This window comes from Rhinatrema bivittatum, chromosome 5, assembly GCF_901001135.1.
Source record: "Rhinatrema bivittatum chromosome 5, aRhiBiv1.1, whole genome shotgun sequence".
Taxonomy (NCBI): domain Eukaryota; kingdom Metazoa; phylum Chordata; class Amphibia; order Gymnophiona; family Rhinatrematidae; genus Rhinatrema; species Rhinatrema bivittatum.
This window is the reverse complement of record NC_042619.1, coordinates 344,240,572-344,260,527: the sequence shown is the minus strand read 5'-3', so window position 1 is coordinate 344,260,527 and position 19,956 is coordinate 344,240,572. Positions and strand designations below refer to the sequence as shown.

Genomic DNA, 19,956 nt, shown 5'->3' with positions numbered 1-19,956 from the left:
TGCAAATCCTGCACCAAAAAGCCTCCACCTAACTTTAGCTTGATTATATTTTTTAGAGTCTTAGCATGTTTAATCCATAAGCGGATTACCTGTGATATTAAAGTCACTCCCAGGATTAGTGAATACTTCTCCCATTCAGCCACTTTAGGTGCGAGAGAAGAAAAAGAAGAATGTGAATAACAATTTGCTGCATATATATATATATATTAGGTAGAAGAAGCTTTTCTTCATTCTCCTCCCTCAACAATGTCCGGGACCTTTTCACTTCTTCAAATGTCGCACACCTTCTCCAAAACGCCTTCCCCTCGTTGATGACGCCTCACCCACGTTGCTGCGGGGAGGCTCCGGGTATCAGCAATAACCGGTTTGCCCAAATAGGACGATCTTCTCTTCAGATACAGAATCAGATAGACATCCCTTTGGAATAGGTTCTCCCTTCCCCAAAATGTTGCTAACAAAACTGAATCCCCCTTCCCTGCATCATCGTCCCATCCGTGCACGGAGACTCCGGAGCTGTGCCTGCCCCTGGGGTCCTGCGCGTGGTACGGGGAGCATTTCAGAGAATGCCACCCTGGAGGTTCTACCTAAGAGCCTACATTTAGCCTCCAGAACCTCCCTCCTCCACCTTCCTATACCACTGGCTGGTTCTTTACTTATAGGCACATGGGCTACTTTTGCTTTTATTGGAACCTCTCTATCAGGATGCCCTACCTCCTCTATTATTTTAGTATCCTTTGAAGATACCTTCCTCCCAACCATGCACTGCAGAGGGACTGTCAGCTTTCCCCCTTGTTCTAATTTAAAAGCTGCACTATCTCCTTTTCAAAGATTAGTGTCAGCAGCCCGGTTCCACCCTATCTGGCCAAAACGAACAGACAGAGGACAGAATGCTAACAAAGATTAGGGAAGCTAATAAATCGGTCAGCACAGTAGTAACTGGAGGCTTCAATTATCACAGTACTGACTGGGTAAATCTAACAGCGAGACATGCTGGGAGGGAAAGTTTCTGGATGAAATAAACGACTGCTTCATAGAGCAATTGGTCCAGCCTTGAGACGAGAGGGGGAGCCATTTTAGCCCTAATTCTTAGTGGGACACTGGTGTGAGAGGTAAGGGGTGGAGCCGCTTGGCAAAAGCGATTGTAGGCCGGGATACATCAAGCCATGGTTTGTTTGCAGGAGGGGATCCCACTATCCTGGGGAGGGGGTGTGGCCATGATACTGGGACCCTCCCACAAAAAAACTATCACACTGTTATGTCTCATGGCAAAACACCGCGGCCTTGCCCTCTGCTGAGTGATGGTGGCCCCCAACCTCACGGGACCGCCATTGCCTTAAAGGACCAACCCCCCCCCCCCCCAAACGTGGCAAAAATAGTTAAAAAGGTGTGTGGGGATCAAAGCTAAGCCTCCTCCTCAGCTCAAGGCTGCTTCAAGCTTGATGGGCCCTTGGTCTGACCCAGTATGACACATCCTGATCTTCTCACTCTGTGTTACTATGAAGCTGTGAAATCTGCTGCCAGAGGACAACGTCAAGGTAAGAAGCAGAGTGGGTTTAAAAAAGGCTTGGCTAGGTTCCTAGAAGAAAAGCCCACGACAGATTATTAAGCAGGTAGGACTAAAGGAAGTTATTGTTCTCCTTGGAAGTGAGTAAGAGGAATTAGATCTCGCTCCCTCAGCTCTCTCTCCACATCCATCTCTGCTCCCCCCCCCACCCCAAGTCACCAGCAGTCTCACTTCCTCTGCTCCTTCCCCTCCCCCAAGTCTTCATCAGACTCTTTCCCTCTCTCCCTGTCTCCAATATACAAAAGACAATGGGAACCCATATGACATTAGACCGTTTGTAACATGGCCCTCAGAAAGCCATTAACAGTTACAATATAGTAAACTTCCCATACCAAAACAGCACTAACTGCCGGCACTCATCAGGAATAACCCTACCCATAAAAAGGCAACACTGCACATCTTTACTTAGGCCCTAAAACACCAATACACCACAGAACAAGGCAGGCTGCCTCAAATTATCTGCAAAATAAAAAATACTGTACCTAAAAATCTGTTAAAACTACAGATGTCAGATCAGAGACATTCACATCTAAAGATGGGTCCTATAGTGTCTCAATAGCTCCTGTACAGTATTTTTGGATAATATTTACACAGTCCAATAAATGCTATCACAGCCTACAGTGTACTCCAAGAGACAAATCTACCATATCAAAATAACACTACCTCCCAGGACTCAAATATCAAACACACTGCCCTGGAAAGAGCAGCACTGCAAATATTACATCACTAAAACATTTATATGCAGGAGACATTTCAAATAACATCCAAACTAATAGGGATAAAAAAAAATCCTCTGCTCTCCAGACCTTGGAACTGTTGATTTCCAGTCACCCTAAGATTGTCCTGGATTATCTGCGGGAGGGCGGGAAGAGGGTGCGCAAAGTTTATCCTTTTTCTTTTCCACATACACACACTCTAACACACATTCATTCTCTTTCACACAAGTACTTTCTCATATTTGCACACACACGCACAAGCGCATACAAAGGCACTCTTTCACACTCATATACACACAATGGCTCTCTCTCTCCCTCTTACACACACCCACACACACACACAAAAGCGCATACAAAGGCACTCTTTCACACTCATATACATACAATGGCTCTCTCTCTCCCTCTTACACAAACACACACCCACACACACACACACACAAGCACATACAAAGGCACTCTTTCACACTCATATACACACAATGGCTCTCTCTCCCTCTTACACACACACACCCACACACAAGCGCATACAAAGGCACTCTTTCACACTCATATACACACAATGGCTCTCTCTCCCTCTTACACACACACACATGCATACAAAGGCACTCTTTCACACTCATATACACACAATGGCTCTCTCTCTCTCCCTCTTACACACACACACACACAAACGCATACAAAGGCACTCTTTCACACTCATACACACAATGGCTCTCTCTCTCCCTCACACACACACACAAACTCATACAAAGGCACTCTTTCACACTCATATACACACAATGGCTCTCTCTCTCCCTCTTACACACACACACACACAAGCGCATACAAAGGCACTCTTTCACACATATACACACAATGGCTCTCTCTCTCCCTCTTACACACACACACACACACAAGCGCATACAAAGGCACTCTTTCACACTCATACACACACAATGGCTCTCTCTCCCTCTTACACACACACAAGCGCATACAAAGGCACTCTTTCACACTCATATACACACAATGGCTCTCTCTCTCTCTCCCTCTTACACACACACACACACACACACACAAGCGCATACAAAGGCACTCTTTCACACTCATATACATACAATGGCTCTCTCTCTCCCTCTTACACAAACACACACACACACACACAAGCACATACAAAGGCACTCTTTCACACTCATATACACACAATGGCTCTCTCTCCCTCTTACACACACACACCCACACACAAGCGCATACAAAGGCACTCACACTCATATACACACAATGGCTCTCTCTCCCTCTTACACACACACACATGCATACAAAGGCACTCTTTCACACTCATATACACACAATGGCTCTCTCTTTCCCTCTTACACACACACACACACACAAACGCATACAAAGGCACTCTTTCACACTCATACACACAATGGCTCTCTCTCTCCCTCACACACACACACACACACACACAAACTCATACAAAGGCACTCTTTCACACTCATATACACACAATGGCGCTCTCTCTCCCTCTTACACACACACACAAGCGCATACAAAGGCACTCTTTCACACTCATATACACACAATGGCTCTCTCTCTCCCTCTTACACACACACACACATACACCCACACACCAAGCGCATACAAAGGCACTCTTTCACACTCATACACACACAATGGCTCTCTCTCTCCCTCTTACACACACACACAAGCGCATACAAAGGCACTCTTTCACACTCATATACACACAATGGCTCTCTCTCTCTCTCCCTCTTACACACACACACACACACAAGCGCATACAAAGGCACTCTTTCACACTCATACACACACAATGGCTCTCTCTCCCTCTTTTACACACACACACACACACACACACACACACACATACAAGCGCATACAAAGGCACTCTTTAACACTCATATACACACAATGGCTCTCTATCCCTCTTACACACACACACAAGCGCATACAAAGGCACTCTTTCACACTCATATACACACAATGGCTCTCTATCCATCTTACACACACACACACACACAAGCGCATACAAAGGCACTCTTTCACACTCATACACACACAATGGCTCTCTCTCCCTCTTACACACTCACACTCACACACACACAATGACTCTCTCACTCCCTCTTACACACACACACACACACAAGCGCATACAAAGGCACTCTTTCACACTCATACACACACAATGGCTCTCTCTCCCTCTTACACACACACAAGCGCATACAAAGGCACTCTTTCACACTCATATACACACAATGGCTCTCTCTCCCTCTTTTACACACACACACACACACAAGCGCATACAAAGGCAGTCTTTCACACTCATACACACAATGGCTCTCTCTCTCTCCCTCTTACACACACACACACACACACACACACACAAGCGCATACAAAGGCACTCTTTCACACTCACACACACAATGGCTCTCTCTCCCTCTTACACACACACAAGCGCATACAAGGGCACTCTTTCACACTCATACACACAATGGCTCTCTCTCCCTCTTTTACACACACACACACACAAACACACACAAGCGCATACAAAGGCACTCTTTAACACTCATATACACACAATGGCTCTCTATCCCTCTTACACACACACACAAGCGCATACAAAGGCACTCTTTCACACTCATATACACACAATGGCTCTCTATCCCTCTTACACACACACACAAGCGCATACAAAGGCACTCTTTCACACTCATACACACACAATGGCTCTCTCTCCCTCTTACACACACACACTCACACTCATACACATACAATGGCTCTCTCTCCCTCTTACACACACAGGGCCGATGCAATACAGTGTGCTCAGCCGAGCGCTACCCACAGTCTGACGTGGGCTGACTAGGAGCTAATGAATCCTTCAATCCAATAAGGGGATTAGCGCCTATTCAATGTGTGTCCAACGCGGAGTGAGTCTAATAGCGCTAAGTAGGAGGAAAACCAAAATTAAATAAAGTTAATAGAAAAAACCCAAAACAAACCACTGGCAGTCGGGTGCAGGAAGCAGTCGCTCGAATGACAAGCGTCTGTTTCCTGAACCCCCTGGCTGTGCGGTGTTTAGGAGGATAAACTCGGCGTCGTTTTTCCTAACCGGCAGACTGCCATTGCCAATCGGGTTCTCGTTAGTAAGGAGGCGCTAGGGGCACACAAGCAACCCTAGCGCCTCCTTACTAACGCGACCCCCTAATTTAAATATTGCATGGCTCCCATTAAGAAAGCGGGCGCTGACTGTTCAGCGCCCGCTTTCTGCGCATATTTATTGCATCGGCCCTACAGTCACTCACACTCAGTGGTTCTCTCTCCCTCATTCACAGGCACAGGCACAGGCACTCCCTCACATGCAATAGGTCTCTCTTACACAGGCACTCTCTATCACACACACACACATAACTGGCACTAAACATATGTTCGGAAGTTGCAGCTAGAAGAAATACAGGTACTCTCTCACATGCAGTAGTGCTGTCTCTCCTACACACTCACACACAACCACTCTCTCACACTCAGTGACTGTCCCCCCCACACTCAGGCACCCAGTCACATTCAATGACTCTGTCTCCTTACACACACCGCCACTCTCTCACACTCAGTGGCTCTGTCCCCCCCACACTCAGGCACCCAGTCACATTCAATGACTCTGTCTCCCTTACACACACCGCCACTCTCTCACACTCAGTGACTCTGTCCCCCCCACACTCAGGCACTCAGTCACATTCAATGACTGTCTCCCTTACACACCCCGCCGCTCTCTCACACTCAGTGGCTCTGTCCCCCCCACACTCAGGCACCCAGTCACATTCAATGACTCTGTCTCCCTTACACACACCGCCACTCTCTCACACTCAGTGACTCTGTCCCCCCCACACTCAGGCACTCAGTCACATTCAATGACTGTCTCCCTTACACACACCGCCGCTCTCTCACACTCAGTGGCTCTGTCCCCCCCACACTCAGGCACCCAGTCACATTCAATGACTCTGTCTCCCTTACACACACCGCCACTCTCTCACACTCAGTGACTCTGTCCCCCCCACACTCAGGCACTCAGTCACATTCAATGACTGTCTCCCTTACACACACCGCCACTCTCTCACACTCAGTGACTCTGTCCCCCCCACACTCAGGCACTCAGTCACATTCAATGACTGTCTCCCTTACACACACCGCCACTCTCTCACACTCAGTGGCTCTGTCCCCCCCACACTCAGGCACCCAGTCACATTCAATGACTCTGTCTCCCTTACACACACCGCCACTCTCTCACACTCAGTGACTCTGTCCCCCCCACACTCAGGCACTCAGTCACATTCAATGACTGTCTCCCTTACACACACCGCCGCTCTCTCACACTCAGTGGCTCTCACACACAGGCACTTTATGCCTCACAGACATGCATCCTTTCTTGGCATGACACGTTCACGTGTGTTGCCAAAGTAGTGCATAAAGAGAAGAGAAGCGAAAGCGCTGTCCTTCTCTCTATCCCAGCCAATCGGCACTGCCGGAGGCTTCTGGCACAGGAGCTCCCTGCCCCCCTGGCACGCAGACAGGGTTACTGCGCGATCTGGAATGCGCTACGTCACTGATACCCCCCACCTCCCCGAGTCCGGCCTAAAGGCTAACCCCGCCCCCGCCCTACCACGCAGGGAGCGAAGACGCCCACTGAACCCCGCCCACCACAGGCAAAGCCAAGGAGGGCCCGCCCACTGAACCCCGCCCACCACAGGCAAAGCCAAGGAGGGCCCGCCCACTGAACCCCGCCCACCACAGGCAAAGCCAAGGAGGGCCCGCCCACTGAACCCCGCCCACCACAGGCAAAGCCAAGGAGGGCCCGCCCACTGAACCCCGCCCACCACAGGCAAAGCCAAGGAGGGCCCGCCCACTGAACCCCGCCCACCACAGGCAAAGCCAAGGAGGGCCCGCCCACTGCGTCCTGCATGGATTCCAAAAGGGGCGGGGAGGGAGTGGGCGTGGCCGCCCCGCCCCCTGGTGGGAAGCGCCGCCGGGATAGCGGGGCTGGAATTTGACGGGAGAGCGGCGCTTCCGGGGTCGTTGCCGATTGCGGCTGCAGGAAGCCGAGTTTGCAGCGCGGGCTCGTGCTTTGCCCGGTTTTCCCCGCCGTGGCAGCGGCTCCGCCCTGGGATCAGGATCAGGATGAGCGGCGGCGTCTCCCCTTCCTAAGGCTGCTGCGGGTGCTGCCCCCGGAGAGCGCTCCCCCTCCCCATGTCTCACACGCTGCACCCCGAGACCCGCAGGTTCACCCGGGCTCTCAGCAAGCCGGGCACGGCGGCCGAGCTGCGCCAGAGCGTCTCGGAGGTGGTGCGGAGCTCCGTGCTGCTGGTGAGTGCCGCCCCTCTCCCGGGGCTGCGGGCCAGGCCGCGCCCGGGGGCCGGGGCAGCGCGCGCGCTCGGCCCCCGGGCGCTGCTTCGTTGGAGTTGTTGGGCTGGGAGGGTTTACTTTCCCCTTCTCTCTCTTCAATGCTTGGTTTGTTTTGTTTTCCTTGGGTTTGCGGTAAAATGTTATTGTAGGTATCCTTGTGTTTATTTCTTTCCCTGCCTTCTTCCGCTTCCAATAACTTTTCGCTACTCCCGTAACCACATTGCGATTTAGCAGGAGCCCCGTCCGTGCCAGTAGTGCCCAGAATAACCTCGGGGTCAGGGCTGGTGCTGCATCTCGGTCCCGAGAGCCTCATCAGCAAACTTTGTCCGAGGCACCAGCACCCGGACTCCCAGCAGTGGCCTGGAAATACCCGGAAAATCCCATAATGGAAGTGGCTGCAAGAATTAAGAGGTGGAGACACCACAGACTCGCTGGCTAACCATTGTCTCTGGACCTGCCCTGCAGAAACTCCTCCAAACCTTGTGGGTTTTTTGTATCTTGGCCCTAATCATAGTCCATATCTTAATCCTGCACTGACTGCACTTTCTTAAACTTGGCCTAAATCTGTTCTTTTGTCCTAGAACTGTTTGACCGTGTAAATAACTGTTCCCTATTACTCTGTTTCATATCCCACACAACGTATTTTATTTTCATATCCAGGGCTTAATTTGTGGACAGAAAGGAAGTGGAACTGTGGGGCGGGGACCAGGACTGGTGTGAACCCTCTCTCACAAGCATACACTGAATGCAAACCCATTCTTCACGTTATTATTCTGCTTCATCCCAATGATCTTTCATTATATTTACCAGCAACGCTTCTCCTCTCCCTGCGTGGCTGGTAAGGCACAGGACTCAGCCGGCTGTCGGGGGTGGAGGCAGACTCGGTGCATCTCTGGCTGAGCACAGGATCTGGAATTCAGAAGTCCATCCTGGCAGGAAGTAAGGCAGCAGCACCCTGTACTCTCCTCACTGGCTCCCTCCCACCTTTCCAACTCTTTCCCTGCAGTCACCTCCCTCAAACTGCCCCGTTCTTATCTCACTCATAACTCAGTCCCCCCAAACCCATCACTTGTGCTCCAAAACTGATTCCCTCTTTAACTCTCCCCCTACACATCCGCAGCCCCACCGGTCCCCTTGCTCACTTCTTAGCCTCCACATCCTCTTACTCACTTGCTCTCCTCTCCCTCCATTCTCTTCCCCCCACTTTCACTCTGCTTTCCTGGGATCCCAGCATTCACTCTCCCATCTCTTTGCCTTACAATAGTCTCACTCTTACCCCCTTTCCCTCTCCTAGTATGGTCACCAGTGGCAGAAGAGTCCCTGGAAGCCAGCATGGTAAACACCAGAAGCAGTGGGGTTGACAAGCAGTCACCTCCTGTCTCTTTGACCTTGGCCATTATCCCTCAAGGCCGCCTCATTTGTGCATAAAAATCCCCCTCAGGGTAAGCAACTCCAGCACACTCTGCTGTTTAGGGGGGTAAGAAATAGGGGCCACCACCGCCTCTTCTCTTTCTGCAGGGGTATAGGAACTGATTTACACTGCCTGCGCTGCGGGGGAACAAGATCTGACTTGCACCACCGGCTCTGCTTCTCTTCCTTGGGTCCCAGAGAAAAAGGTTGCAGAAGCCCTTTCTGGGTTGTTCCACCAGAAACGAAGCCCTGGGTAACCGACACTAAAAAGGGTTGAATTAGCCTAATTTTGAAACCTGTGAGCTCTAGTGCCAGTCAAGGTTGAAGCTCTGATGCTATTGTTGCTCATAAGTTTCAAACTTTGTGTGAATTCGGACTTCTTGTGTCTCTTCTTTGCTCTGCAGTTCCATTCCCCTCCTGTCCCTTGGCTAAATTAGAGAGCAAAGTGACTGCTCTCCCCGCTTCCTCTCCAGTTCCCTCTGCTCTGCCTCTGAAGTCTGAAAAGAAGGGCCAGATCTGTGTTCCAAGCCCTGATCCTATCCACCCCCCTCCAACCTGAAGAACCCTAATTCCTGTTATTTCTGTTGTCTGTACCTTTCTAGTTCTGCAGTATTTTTTTTAAGGTGCTGTAACTAGGATTGCACACAATACTCGTGATGTGCCTACACCAGGAATTGATGGGCATTATTATATTTCTAGTTTTTTTTCTATTCCTTTCTAAATAATTCCTAATAATCTATTTGTGTGTTTTTTGGCTGCCTCTGTACACTGAGCTGAAGATTTCAATATGTTGGTTGCAGTTTTATTTATATCTTCAACTTATATATTGCATGTGCATAAAATAAAAATAAAACCATAAAACATAAATTATAAAACAAACATAAAACCCAAATCCACTGCAACATAAAGCTCGTAAAATATCCAGTCTCCTTCACTCAACAGCTAATCTAAAACCCCTAAAGTCCTTTTCGTACATGCTAATTTCTAATAACGAACTTGCTATTGTATACATATAGTTAGGGTAGTTTTTCCCTATATGCATCACTTTCCAGTTGTCCATATTACATTTAATTTACCTATTAGATGCCCAGTTCCCCAGTCTCAAAATGTTCTGTAATTCCTCACAACATGCTCATGTTTTGACTACTTTGAATTATTGTTTACAAATTTGAATTACCTCACTCGTTGCTCCTTTTTCTAGATAATTTATGAATGTTAAACACAGATCTATAGGGGCACGCCACTATTCACTTCCCTTCATTGGGGAAACTGACCAGTTAAATCTGCTTTCTATCTTTTAACCAGTTAGCAGTCCACAGAAGGACATTTACCTATTATCCTATGAATTTGTAACTTCTTTGGGGTCTGTTATGTGATTTGATCAAATGCCTTCTGAAAATCCAGGTGCACTGTATCATCCGCCTCACCCCTCATCCACCTGTTTATTTGCAAATAATTCTAGGGGTTAGGGAAGTCCTGCTAAACCTACCATTCCTGAAACCTTCTTAGCTGCTTCCCATTAAGCCATGCTTGTTCATATATATGCCTGGCCATTTTGTTCTTAGCAATAGTTTCTACCTTTTTGTCTGGCATTGAGATTAGTTTACTAGTATGTAGTTTCCCAGGTCACCCCTGGGACTTGGGGAAACTACAAAGCTGGCTTGATATTGGCTACCTATCTTTAGATTAACAGAAGCACATCTGTGATTGTTTCATTTTTTTTGGAGCAGTCTGGAGTGACTACCATCAGGTCCTGATGATTTGTTGCTGTTTAGCCTGTCTGTTTGCTATTGCACTTTGGGGTATTTATAATATCTTTCTGCTGCTTTAACAGTCTGTCATTCCTCCTTTTTTAATGTGTACTTGAATATGAAACGTGCAACTGCTGGTGAAGCTATTTCCTGCTTTCCATTGTTAATCAGCCAGAGGGTTATATGATAGGTAGAGCTTGGTAGACTGAGGTGGCGTGGAGGACAATATTTTTATGTACGCCAAGCCTTTGTGTGCCCATTATCTTAACGCGCTTTAACCACCGATGCGTTACCATACTATGTGGCCGATGCAATAAATGTGCACAGAAAACGGGCGCTCAGTGTTGACTGCTTGTTTTCCTAACGCATGCCCAGCCCACTCTCCTGAGCTCCCGATCCAATACTAAAATGAAGGGTCACGGTACAAAGGAGCTGCTAGGGACAAATGTGCGTCCCTAGCAACTCCTCCCAATCAGAGACACAGGAGAGGTGGCTGTCAAGCCATTTGGGAAAGCGGACGGGCAATCTAAGAGCGTCCGTTTTCTCCTGCTATGGCATATACACGGCCTGGACCGTATACTTGTGTGTATTGGAAGTCCAAAATGTCTTTCAAAGAATTTTTTTTATTCATCGCGCCCTTGAGCATATGGCATACCTTACCGTGTTGCGTGGGACACATCGACCATGTGGAAAATGTCTTGGATCTTGGGGGATTTCCATGTGATGAGCGCTATTAGCTAATAGGAGATTTGGACACACGTTTTTGGACGTGCTAATAATCCCCTTATTGAATCGGGTGTTATGGACGCGGCGTCCAATCACGCGTTAGGCTGTGTGCGGCGGCTAGTGCATAATATTGAATCTGCCCCTATTAACTTACTGCATGGGGAGTTTAGCATGCACGTTGTTTACTCACATTGGACCCATTGTGATGACACACAACATTGTGATAGCTGCTCTGCCATTGAAACAAGTTAAGGAGATTCTGAAAGGTTTGCGCTACAGACTTACTGCTGTGGTCAGGCGCTGATACCAGGAACACACATGCCAGATTTATAGTATATGTACGTTGAAGCACATCGCTTCACTAACTTCCACTTCAGCTCCTAAAATAAAAGATGTGCAACTTTTGGTGCAGAAAACCATGGTTTATGTACATAATCTTGTTCATCCTGTCTTTGCATGAAGCATGATTTGTGCATAGAAAAACCTGATTTGTGCATAAGAGCATCATGTCTGCATACAATTTTTATTTCTGTGCATGAATCCTGAATACAGGCATCTGTGCCACAAACTCCAGATTCAGCCCCATAGACTAACATTGGCCACAGAAACAGCACTTCTAATCAGTGTACAAACAAAGCAATAATATAAAAAATGCTGCGAACAATCCTTAATACTTTGAATGAAAGATACTTTAAATCAAAAATTATGCGGCAGAGAAATCCCTTAGGATTTCGGAGTAAAGGATCATGACACCACCCTGCGGATGCTGTACCTGTTCATTCAGTGTTTTCACTGCTGAGGGTCACGCACAATCCTTGGGCTTGAGATGGTAAATTCCCTTTTTTGGAAATTTTTTTTTAAAGCATCCAGGAATCCTGTCATGAACCTAAAGTGAGCTATCAGTGCTACTGCGATGTGTGTTTATACTCTCCTGACCAGCAAAGAATGAATTGGAAGCCCCTGAGGCAGTAATTTGAAATGTGATATCATGTTGGGCTTGTTCAACCTGTTAAAGGGGAAGTATACTTTTTTTTTTTTTAAATTTTTTTATAAGCATTTAAGAACATAAGTACCTGCCCTACTGGGTCAGACCAAGGGTCCATCAAGCCCAGCATCCTGTTTCCCACAGTGGCCAATCCAGGCCATAAGAACCTGGCAAGTACCCAAAAACTAAGTCTATTCCATGTAACCATTGCTAATGGCAGTGGCTATTCTCTAGGTGAACTTAATAGCAGATAATGGACTTCTCCTCCAAGAACTTATCCAATCCTTTTTTAAACCCAGCTACACTAACTGCACTAACCACATCCTCTGGCAACAAATTCCAGAGTTTAATTGTGCGTTGAGTAAAAAAGAACTTTCTCCGATTAGTCTTAAATGTGCCCCATGCTAACTTCATGGACTGCCCCCTAGTCTTTCTATTATCTGAAAGAGTAAATAACTGATTCACATCTACCCGTTCTAGACCTCTCATGATTTTAAACACCTCTATCATATCCCCCCTCAGCCGTCTCTTCTCCAAGCTGAAAAGTCCTAACCTCTTTAGTCTTTCCTCATAGGGGAGCTGTTCCATCCCCCTTATCATTTAAAAAAAAGTTTCCAAAAAAAGGGCTTTACTATTTCAGGCCCGATGATTGTGTGACCCTTAGTGGTGAAAATACTGAATGAAATCAGATTCAGCATCCGTGGGGTGGCGTGTTGATCCTTTACTTTGAATCCGTATCATTTTTGATTTAAAGTATCTTTCATTCACAGTATGAAGGATTGTTCGCAAGGCTTCTTGTTATGCTGTGTAATAACGGATGCCATTGTTATGGGATTTGCACGGAGGAGTGTTAATTCATGTGTTAATCAGGAGTAAAGAACCATTGGCTGGCCTGTGCATCTTATTACATTGGGTCCAAATGTGCTCTGCCCTGTCCGAGATTTAAGCCGAACTGGACTGTGTTCCTGTAGGAAGGAGAGAGGAACAGAGGTACAGCAAAAACTCAGCAACCTTTTGCTGCTTTGTTTTTTTGTATTTCTGATATGACACGGATGTATGGCTTTCTTTATATGAAGGCATATACAACACGTACACAGCTAAAAAACAAAATGTTATGGGGAGTTCTGCCATTTGTGTCAGAAATTGGAATGAAAACTGGATGGAGGGTTTAACTATTATTGGGGATAGGAGAGAAAAAGGGGGACGCTGACACGATTTTATAAGGCCAGTTTCTATGTAGGAAATTATTTATTTAAAGATTTTTATATACCGCAGCAAGGGTGGCACATCACCTCGGTTTACAGATAACAATAACACAGCAAAGCGCTTTTCAATAAAACATATTAACTGATAAAATCAGCGTAATTGCAATTTACTTACAGAAATAATTAACAAGAAGAAAAATAATTTACTTACAGAAATAATTAACAAGAAGGGAGCGTTTCTAGGTGAGAGGAATTAGGATAAAAATGGAATCAGCACACCCAAGAAGTAACTTTACTATGTTAAAATTACTGAAAGTTGTATTTATTTAGGTAGCGGGGCTGGGGCGTGTCTCTGATCCTATCTATTCCTCTCTTCTTTTGTTGTCCTGGGCTAATCCTTTCACTGACTGCCACTGCTATTGTCAATGACCCGTTGATGAGGAGCTGAGAACGTCTGAGTGAGAAATGGTCTGCAGCTTGACAATTTATTACGTGAGACAATATTTCAGCTTCCTTATTCTGCTGGACCTAGTCCAGACAAGTGGGTTACTTCTACCTATTAGCAGATGGAGACGCGAGGACGCGTCCTTTTTCACTATTGTCATCGCATGGTATATAGGTAGGTAGGTGCAGTATTATCATCGCATGGTGTATAGGTAGGTAGGTGCGGTATTGTCATTGCGTGGTGTGTAGGTAGGTAGGTGCGGTATTGTCATCGCATGGTGTGTAGGTAGGTAGGTGCGGTATTGTCATCGCGTGGTGTGTAGGTAGGTAGGTGCGGTATTGTCATTGCGTGGTGTGTAGGTAGGTAGGTGCGGTATTGTCATCGCGTGGTGTGTAGGTAGGTAGGTGCGGTATTATCATCGCGTGGTGTATTTGTAGGTAGGTGCGGTATTGTCATCGCGTGGTGTGTAGGTAGGTAGGTGCGGTATTATCATCGCGTGGTGTGTAGGTAGGTAGGTGCGGTATTGTCATCGCATGGTGTATAGGTAGGTAGGTGCGGTATTGTCATTGCGTGGTGTATAGGTAGGTAGGTGCGGTATTGTCATTGCGTGGTGTGTAGGTAGGTAGGTGCGGTATTGTCATCGCGTGGTGTGTAGGTAGGTAGGTGCGGTATTATCATCGCGTGGTGTGTAGGTAGGTAGGTGCGGTATTGTCATCGCGTGGTGTATTGGTAGGTAGGTGCGGTATTGTCATTGTGTGGTGTGTAGGTAGGTAGGTGCGGTATTGTCATCGCGTGGTGTGTAGGTAGGTAGGTGCGGTATTGTCATCGCGTGGTGTGTAGGTAGGTAGGTGCGGTATTATCATCGCGTGGTGTGTAGGTAGGTGTGGTATTGTCATCGCGTGGTGTGTAGGCAGGTAGGTGCGGTATTGTCATCGCGTGGTGTGTAGGCAGGTAGGTGCGGTATTGTCATGGCTAGGTAGGTAGGTGCGCTGCCAGTGTTTTCTGTCTCCAGCAGATGGTGGGCACCCGCTGGAACCGGTGCTGTAGGATTTCTTGGCTCCCCGGTACCAGACCTCTGGGCCCGGTTCTGATGAAGCTTGTTCTGAGGGCAGCAGCTTGCATTACTGTTTTCCCTGGTGCAGCAGGATCTCCGCTCCTAGGGCGGCAATGTTTGTGCTGATTCCCCTCGTGGAGCAGGCCTGGATCGTGGCTCCCAGGGTTCAGTTTGTGGGGGCCTGGTTGAGCAGAGGTCTGGCAGGTGACCCGGGATCCTGTGGGTGGCTCCCAGGCCCGCAGCCGAGTCTGGTGGTGACTTCAGAGGTCTGATGAAGGGGAAGCCTGTGGCAGGTGTCCTTCATCAGAGAGAGATGTGGGTGTGGGCCCCCTTCCCCCCAGAACGTGCATGTTTTAATTCCCCTACCTGTGGACTGAATGGGCCAGGCAGCAGCAGTAAAGCTGTTCACAAAATAAGCCAGCCAGCTGTGGCCCTTCAGCTTGCAGAGCTGTCTGCAGGGTAGGGTCTTCTTTCTGGGGGCCCTTTGGGCGAGGTAAATATTCATTGTCATGGCGGGCGCAGTCTGTCAAGGAACCTTGTAACATCAAATGACTCTGGCCTTTGCTGTTAACCCTTCGGGGGTATCTCTGCAGCCTGACAGAGGCGTTTTTTGGGTGGCAGATTCTGTGGCTATCCAAAGAGACATTCATCTTTCAGTTTTGTCCCACGGGTGGGAGGAGCGGAGATCCCTGCTGCCTCGGCAGTCCACGCCGGCAGTGCCGGCCACCAGTTTGGGGAATTCTGTGCAGCCTCTTACTTTCCGCTCGCACTGATACTGCTTAGTGCTGAGAGGGCGGCGTGAACCCGTGTGTTCAGCACAGGACTCGTGTTCAGAGGCCACGCGTGGAGGCTTGGCGTTTAAGCCACGCATGGAGGGCCTGTTTAACTTGCACGTTCTTGGTGTGCTTGTGCGGAAAGTTCCTTGTCCGCAGTAAAACCTACCACATGCTCTTCCTTCAAGTCCTGGTCTTTCTCAGTCCTGGCTCTTAAAATAGTGCGTGGATGAAAAAAACCAAATCTAGTTCTTGAGTATTAGGGGTTCAGGAAGCTTAATGGGGCTGTTTTCCTCTCCCTAGGGACCTTCTTCCACGTTAGGGGTGTGGTGCCCTTCTGCCCTAAGCTGGCTAGAGAACCTCGGGCTCCTAGGAGGCGCCTTCTTCAGATGGTCTTGTGGCCAGCAGGGGAGCTGATCGTGGTGGAGAATATAGTAAATGACAGCAGATAAAGACCATCCAGTCTGCCCATCACGTTGCTTTGGCAGTAACTGCAGGTCACCCCCATGCAGAAAATTAGCATAGGTTACCCTGTGATTCATTTTCATCCTCTAGCCTGTAGGAGTCCGCGGTGTTTATCCCATTGCCCTTCTAAATTCCTTTACCGTTCTTCACCACCTCTTCCGGGAGGGCATGTCCTGTTTCCATCACCCTCTCTATGAAGAAGTAGCTCCTGATGTTCAGTCTGAGTTTCCCCTGGAGTTTCATATCATGACCCTAGTTCTGCAGGTTTCTTTCCAGCAGAAAAGGCTTGATGATTGCGCATCATTAATATCTTTCACATCTTTGGAGGTCTGTATTATCTCTCCCCTGCACCTCCTCTCCTCCATTGTATACATATTCAGGTCCTTCAGTTGCATCTCGTATGCCCTTTGATGCAGACCCCCACACCATTTTGGTTGCCTTTCTCTGGACCATTTCCATCCTGTCCTCTTTTTCAAGATAAGTTCTCCAGAATTGACCGCAGTATTCCAGGTTAGGCCTCAGCAGATACCTGTACAAAGGCATTATCTCCCTTCTTCCTGCTGGTTATTCCACTTTCTGTTCAGCCCAAGAGTAGTCCCTTGGAAATCCGTGAATAAGGAGAGCTTGCCTCTGGAGGCGTGCCTCTGTCCTCAGGTTATGCTGGAAAGAGGGGCTCGTCCTTTGCATTGATGCGACAGTTTTGGCCATAGACTGCAAGGCAGGGCAGCGGGCTCAAAGTTTTGAGACCCATCTTAGTGTTCCCTTAGGGTAATGCTTTGGCCAAAATCTGGGAGGACTGATCCAAGTGGTTTAGACTCCTGGTGGATAGTGTCCACTGGCCTTAGGATTGTTTGAAGCTACGGTGGCCTTAGGGATGTCAGCAGAATCGAGCCTGGGGACTGATCCATTTATCGATCAGCCCGTTTGTAAGGTGATGCAGATAAATTGTCGATACAGGGATTTCTCCAGACAATCATTTGGCCCATATATAGCTGGCAAGCTTGTTTCCCCACCCCACCCCACCCCTCCCCTCCTAAGCAATTCTGGTAGGTGGTTGCTTATAGAGACCCTACTCAGTGATTCCTTGCCCATCAGGCCCCTCCTTTGTTCCAGTACCTTCATGGTGTTTCTTGCATGTTAGCCTCCAAGAGTGGGAGGTAAAGGCTGCTCCGGGGAAGCCTCTGATAGCCGTATTCCAGTACCACTCAAGGCTCGTGGTTCGGTCAGTACGCCTGTTTGGAGTTTTGAAAGGAAAAGGCTGGTGGTCTCTGGTGCTCCATCTGCCAGGGGGCTTAAGTCATTGCAGTCTTGAGTTGAATGATGAGCTACTCATCTAGTCTAGTGTTATGTTTGCTAGGGTTGTGTCTTGATACCAGGGTAGGCAGAGGCTTCCTGGTTTGGGTGAGAGTCAGTAAATGGTTAGCTCAGGGGTGAGACATCTCATTGATGTCCCTCAGAGTGTAGGAGTATTGCCAGCTCCTTGGTTCTGTGATGCCCCCTCTAGATCTAATTCCCTGGAGCCAGGGCTCACCTGTGGCTTCAGATGTCTGTCATTGTTTTGACTATGTGGAGTGAATCTGTCGGCCTGACTTGGGTGACAGATACCACGATCTATCAAAAAGAACGAATCTGCATCCTCCTAGACTGGTTGTGAGCACATCAGATGTAAGCCTGACGTGCTGGGCTGCATTCTGCCACTTCTCTCACAGTTCAAGGGATCTGCTCCAAATCAGACCAGAAACTGCAGTTATTGGACTGGCCTGGCTGCAGTTCCTGTTCTTAATGCTTGCTTATGTGAATGGGCAAGGTGATGCTCTGAAATCAATGATATCCCAGAAAGCAAGTAGGTTGTTCTGGTGGGTGGAGCAGAACTTGGTGTGGTTTTTTAGCAGTTCATATTCCAACGATAGCACACATGTAAACTGACTTCCTCAAAAGGAGCAAGTTGGTCCCCAGAGTGTATAAGCTCAGACTGTAAACTTTCCTCAACAGTATAGATTGTGGTGATCTGATGGCAAATATCAAGTTTCCGTGGTCAATAGATTATTCAGCTGCCAAAAAAAGGTTCAGTGATCGTGTCCTGGTATGCCAGGGACCAGATATTTTGTCTTCTTAGCCTTGGAGTGTGAGGTCAGAGAGAGAGAGAGCTTCTTCAGCAGTGACTTTCTGCTGGGGTCTCATTAGACTTGAGGCCTCTTTCACATATCTGGCTGCTTCACCTTGGCAGGTGGATGACTTGTCCGTGCTGAACTTCCTGCACAAAAGTTTTTGATAAAGGCTGAGCTCTTAAATCTCTGGGGGTCCCAGTTGTAACTATTTCATGGTACAGATTCAGGGAGTTCGGTATTAAGTGCACTTGTCCTTCCTTTGGGGCTCTGGCATCCCAGTGGGATCTGGATCTGGTTCTTAGAAATCGTCTCCTTCCTTTGAGTTGCTTAGTCACGCGTTCTTTACAGACCTTAAATGGCAGTGATCCCTCTCTCCACTGAGTTGGTCACTTTAAGCCAGTGCCATCCTTATCCAAGGTTGTTTTCACTATCACTTAAACAGGTAGCATTTCTCCCATAAAGGGGAAGGTGATGGTAAGGGTAGTCTTTCCCATTAAAGTTCTTTGAACCTTCCTCAGGTATTTAAAAGACAGCTACCTGATAAGCCTTTGTTCAGTGGGCCTCATGGGAGAAGAGGCGGCTTCAGAATCCTTATTGTCTAATACATCAAACCGATGATCCCTTCAGCCTTTGAAAGGTCATCTGATTCTGAAGGTACTTCATGTTCATTCTACAAGGGCTCGGGCTTCTTTTGGGCAGAGTCTACAGCTCCCGCTCTGGAGGACATCTGTAAGGCTGCATCTTGACCTTTACAGTCTCTCAGATGCTATGGATTAGATGTTCAAGATAAGGGAGATACTGTCATAGGGCAGGCATTCCCTGAGTAGCATGGTCGTCTTCCACTCATGCTGGAATGGGCTTGGGTTATGTCCCTCTAGTCTGGACTGGTGTAGCAGGATAAGAAAGGTGAAATGTAGTCTTACCTGCTAATTTCCTTTCCTTGAGTTCTGCCTCACCAGTCCAGGACCCTTCCTGGAAGTCAGGGCCTGCATTGTTATCCTTGGCAGCGAATCTTGGGTTTGGCAGATAATTTAGATTTTGCATTTGAGATGCACCCGAGGCTGCTGAGCAGAGTTCCCTTTCTAATCAGGACAGTTGGACAAGAGTTTTTTCTCTGATCTGCCTGTTTATGAAGTCTAAATTTATTGTTAATTGTGATTTAGGGGAATCGGTATTCTTATTGCTTTGACATATTGGCTATTGGCGATGCTGCACCAACTTGTGTACCAAGTAGTGTCGCTGAAAAAAGTGTGTCCTCTGGCTCTGTCTGCTAGTAGGTGGAATTAATCCACTAGTCTGGACTGGTGTAACAGGACACTAGGAAAGGAAATGAACTGGCATAACTAAATTTTACCTTATAGATAGC

At 47.8% G+C, this 19,956-nt stretch overlaps 1 protein-coding gene across 3 annotated transcripts in view; it reads left to right on the top strand.

Annotated features, from left to right (window-relative positions):
• The first annotated feature begins 7,304 nt into the window (after positions 1-7,304).
• DOCK9 (dedicator of cytokinesis 9) overlaps positions 7,305-19,956 on the top strand; it is a 491,864-nt gene continuing 479,212 nt past the window's right edge. For 2 of the 3 annotated variants that reach the window (XM_029604488.1, XM_029604486.1), the window contains exon 1: positions 7,306-7,629. In XM_029604488.1, coding sequence (XP_029460348.1) covers positions 7,513-7,629 — 117 coding nt within the window. In that variant the 5' untranslated portion in view covers positions 7,306-7,512. Of the gene's footprint in view, positions 7,630-19,956 lie in introns of all 3 variants that reach the window. The other variant, XM_029604490.1, reaches the window with a different exon arrangement.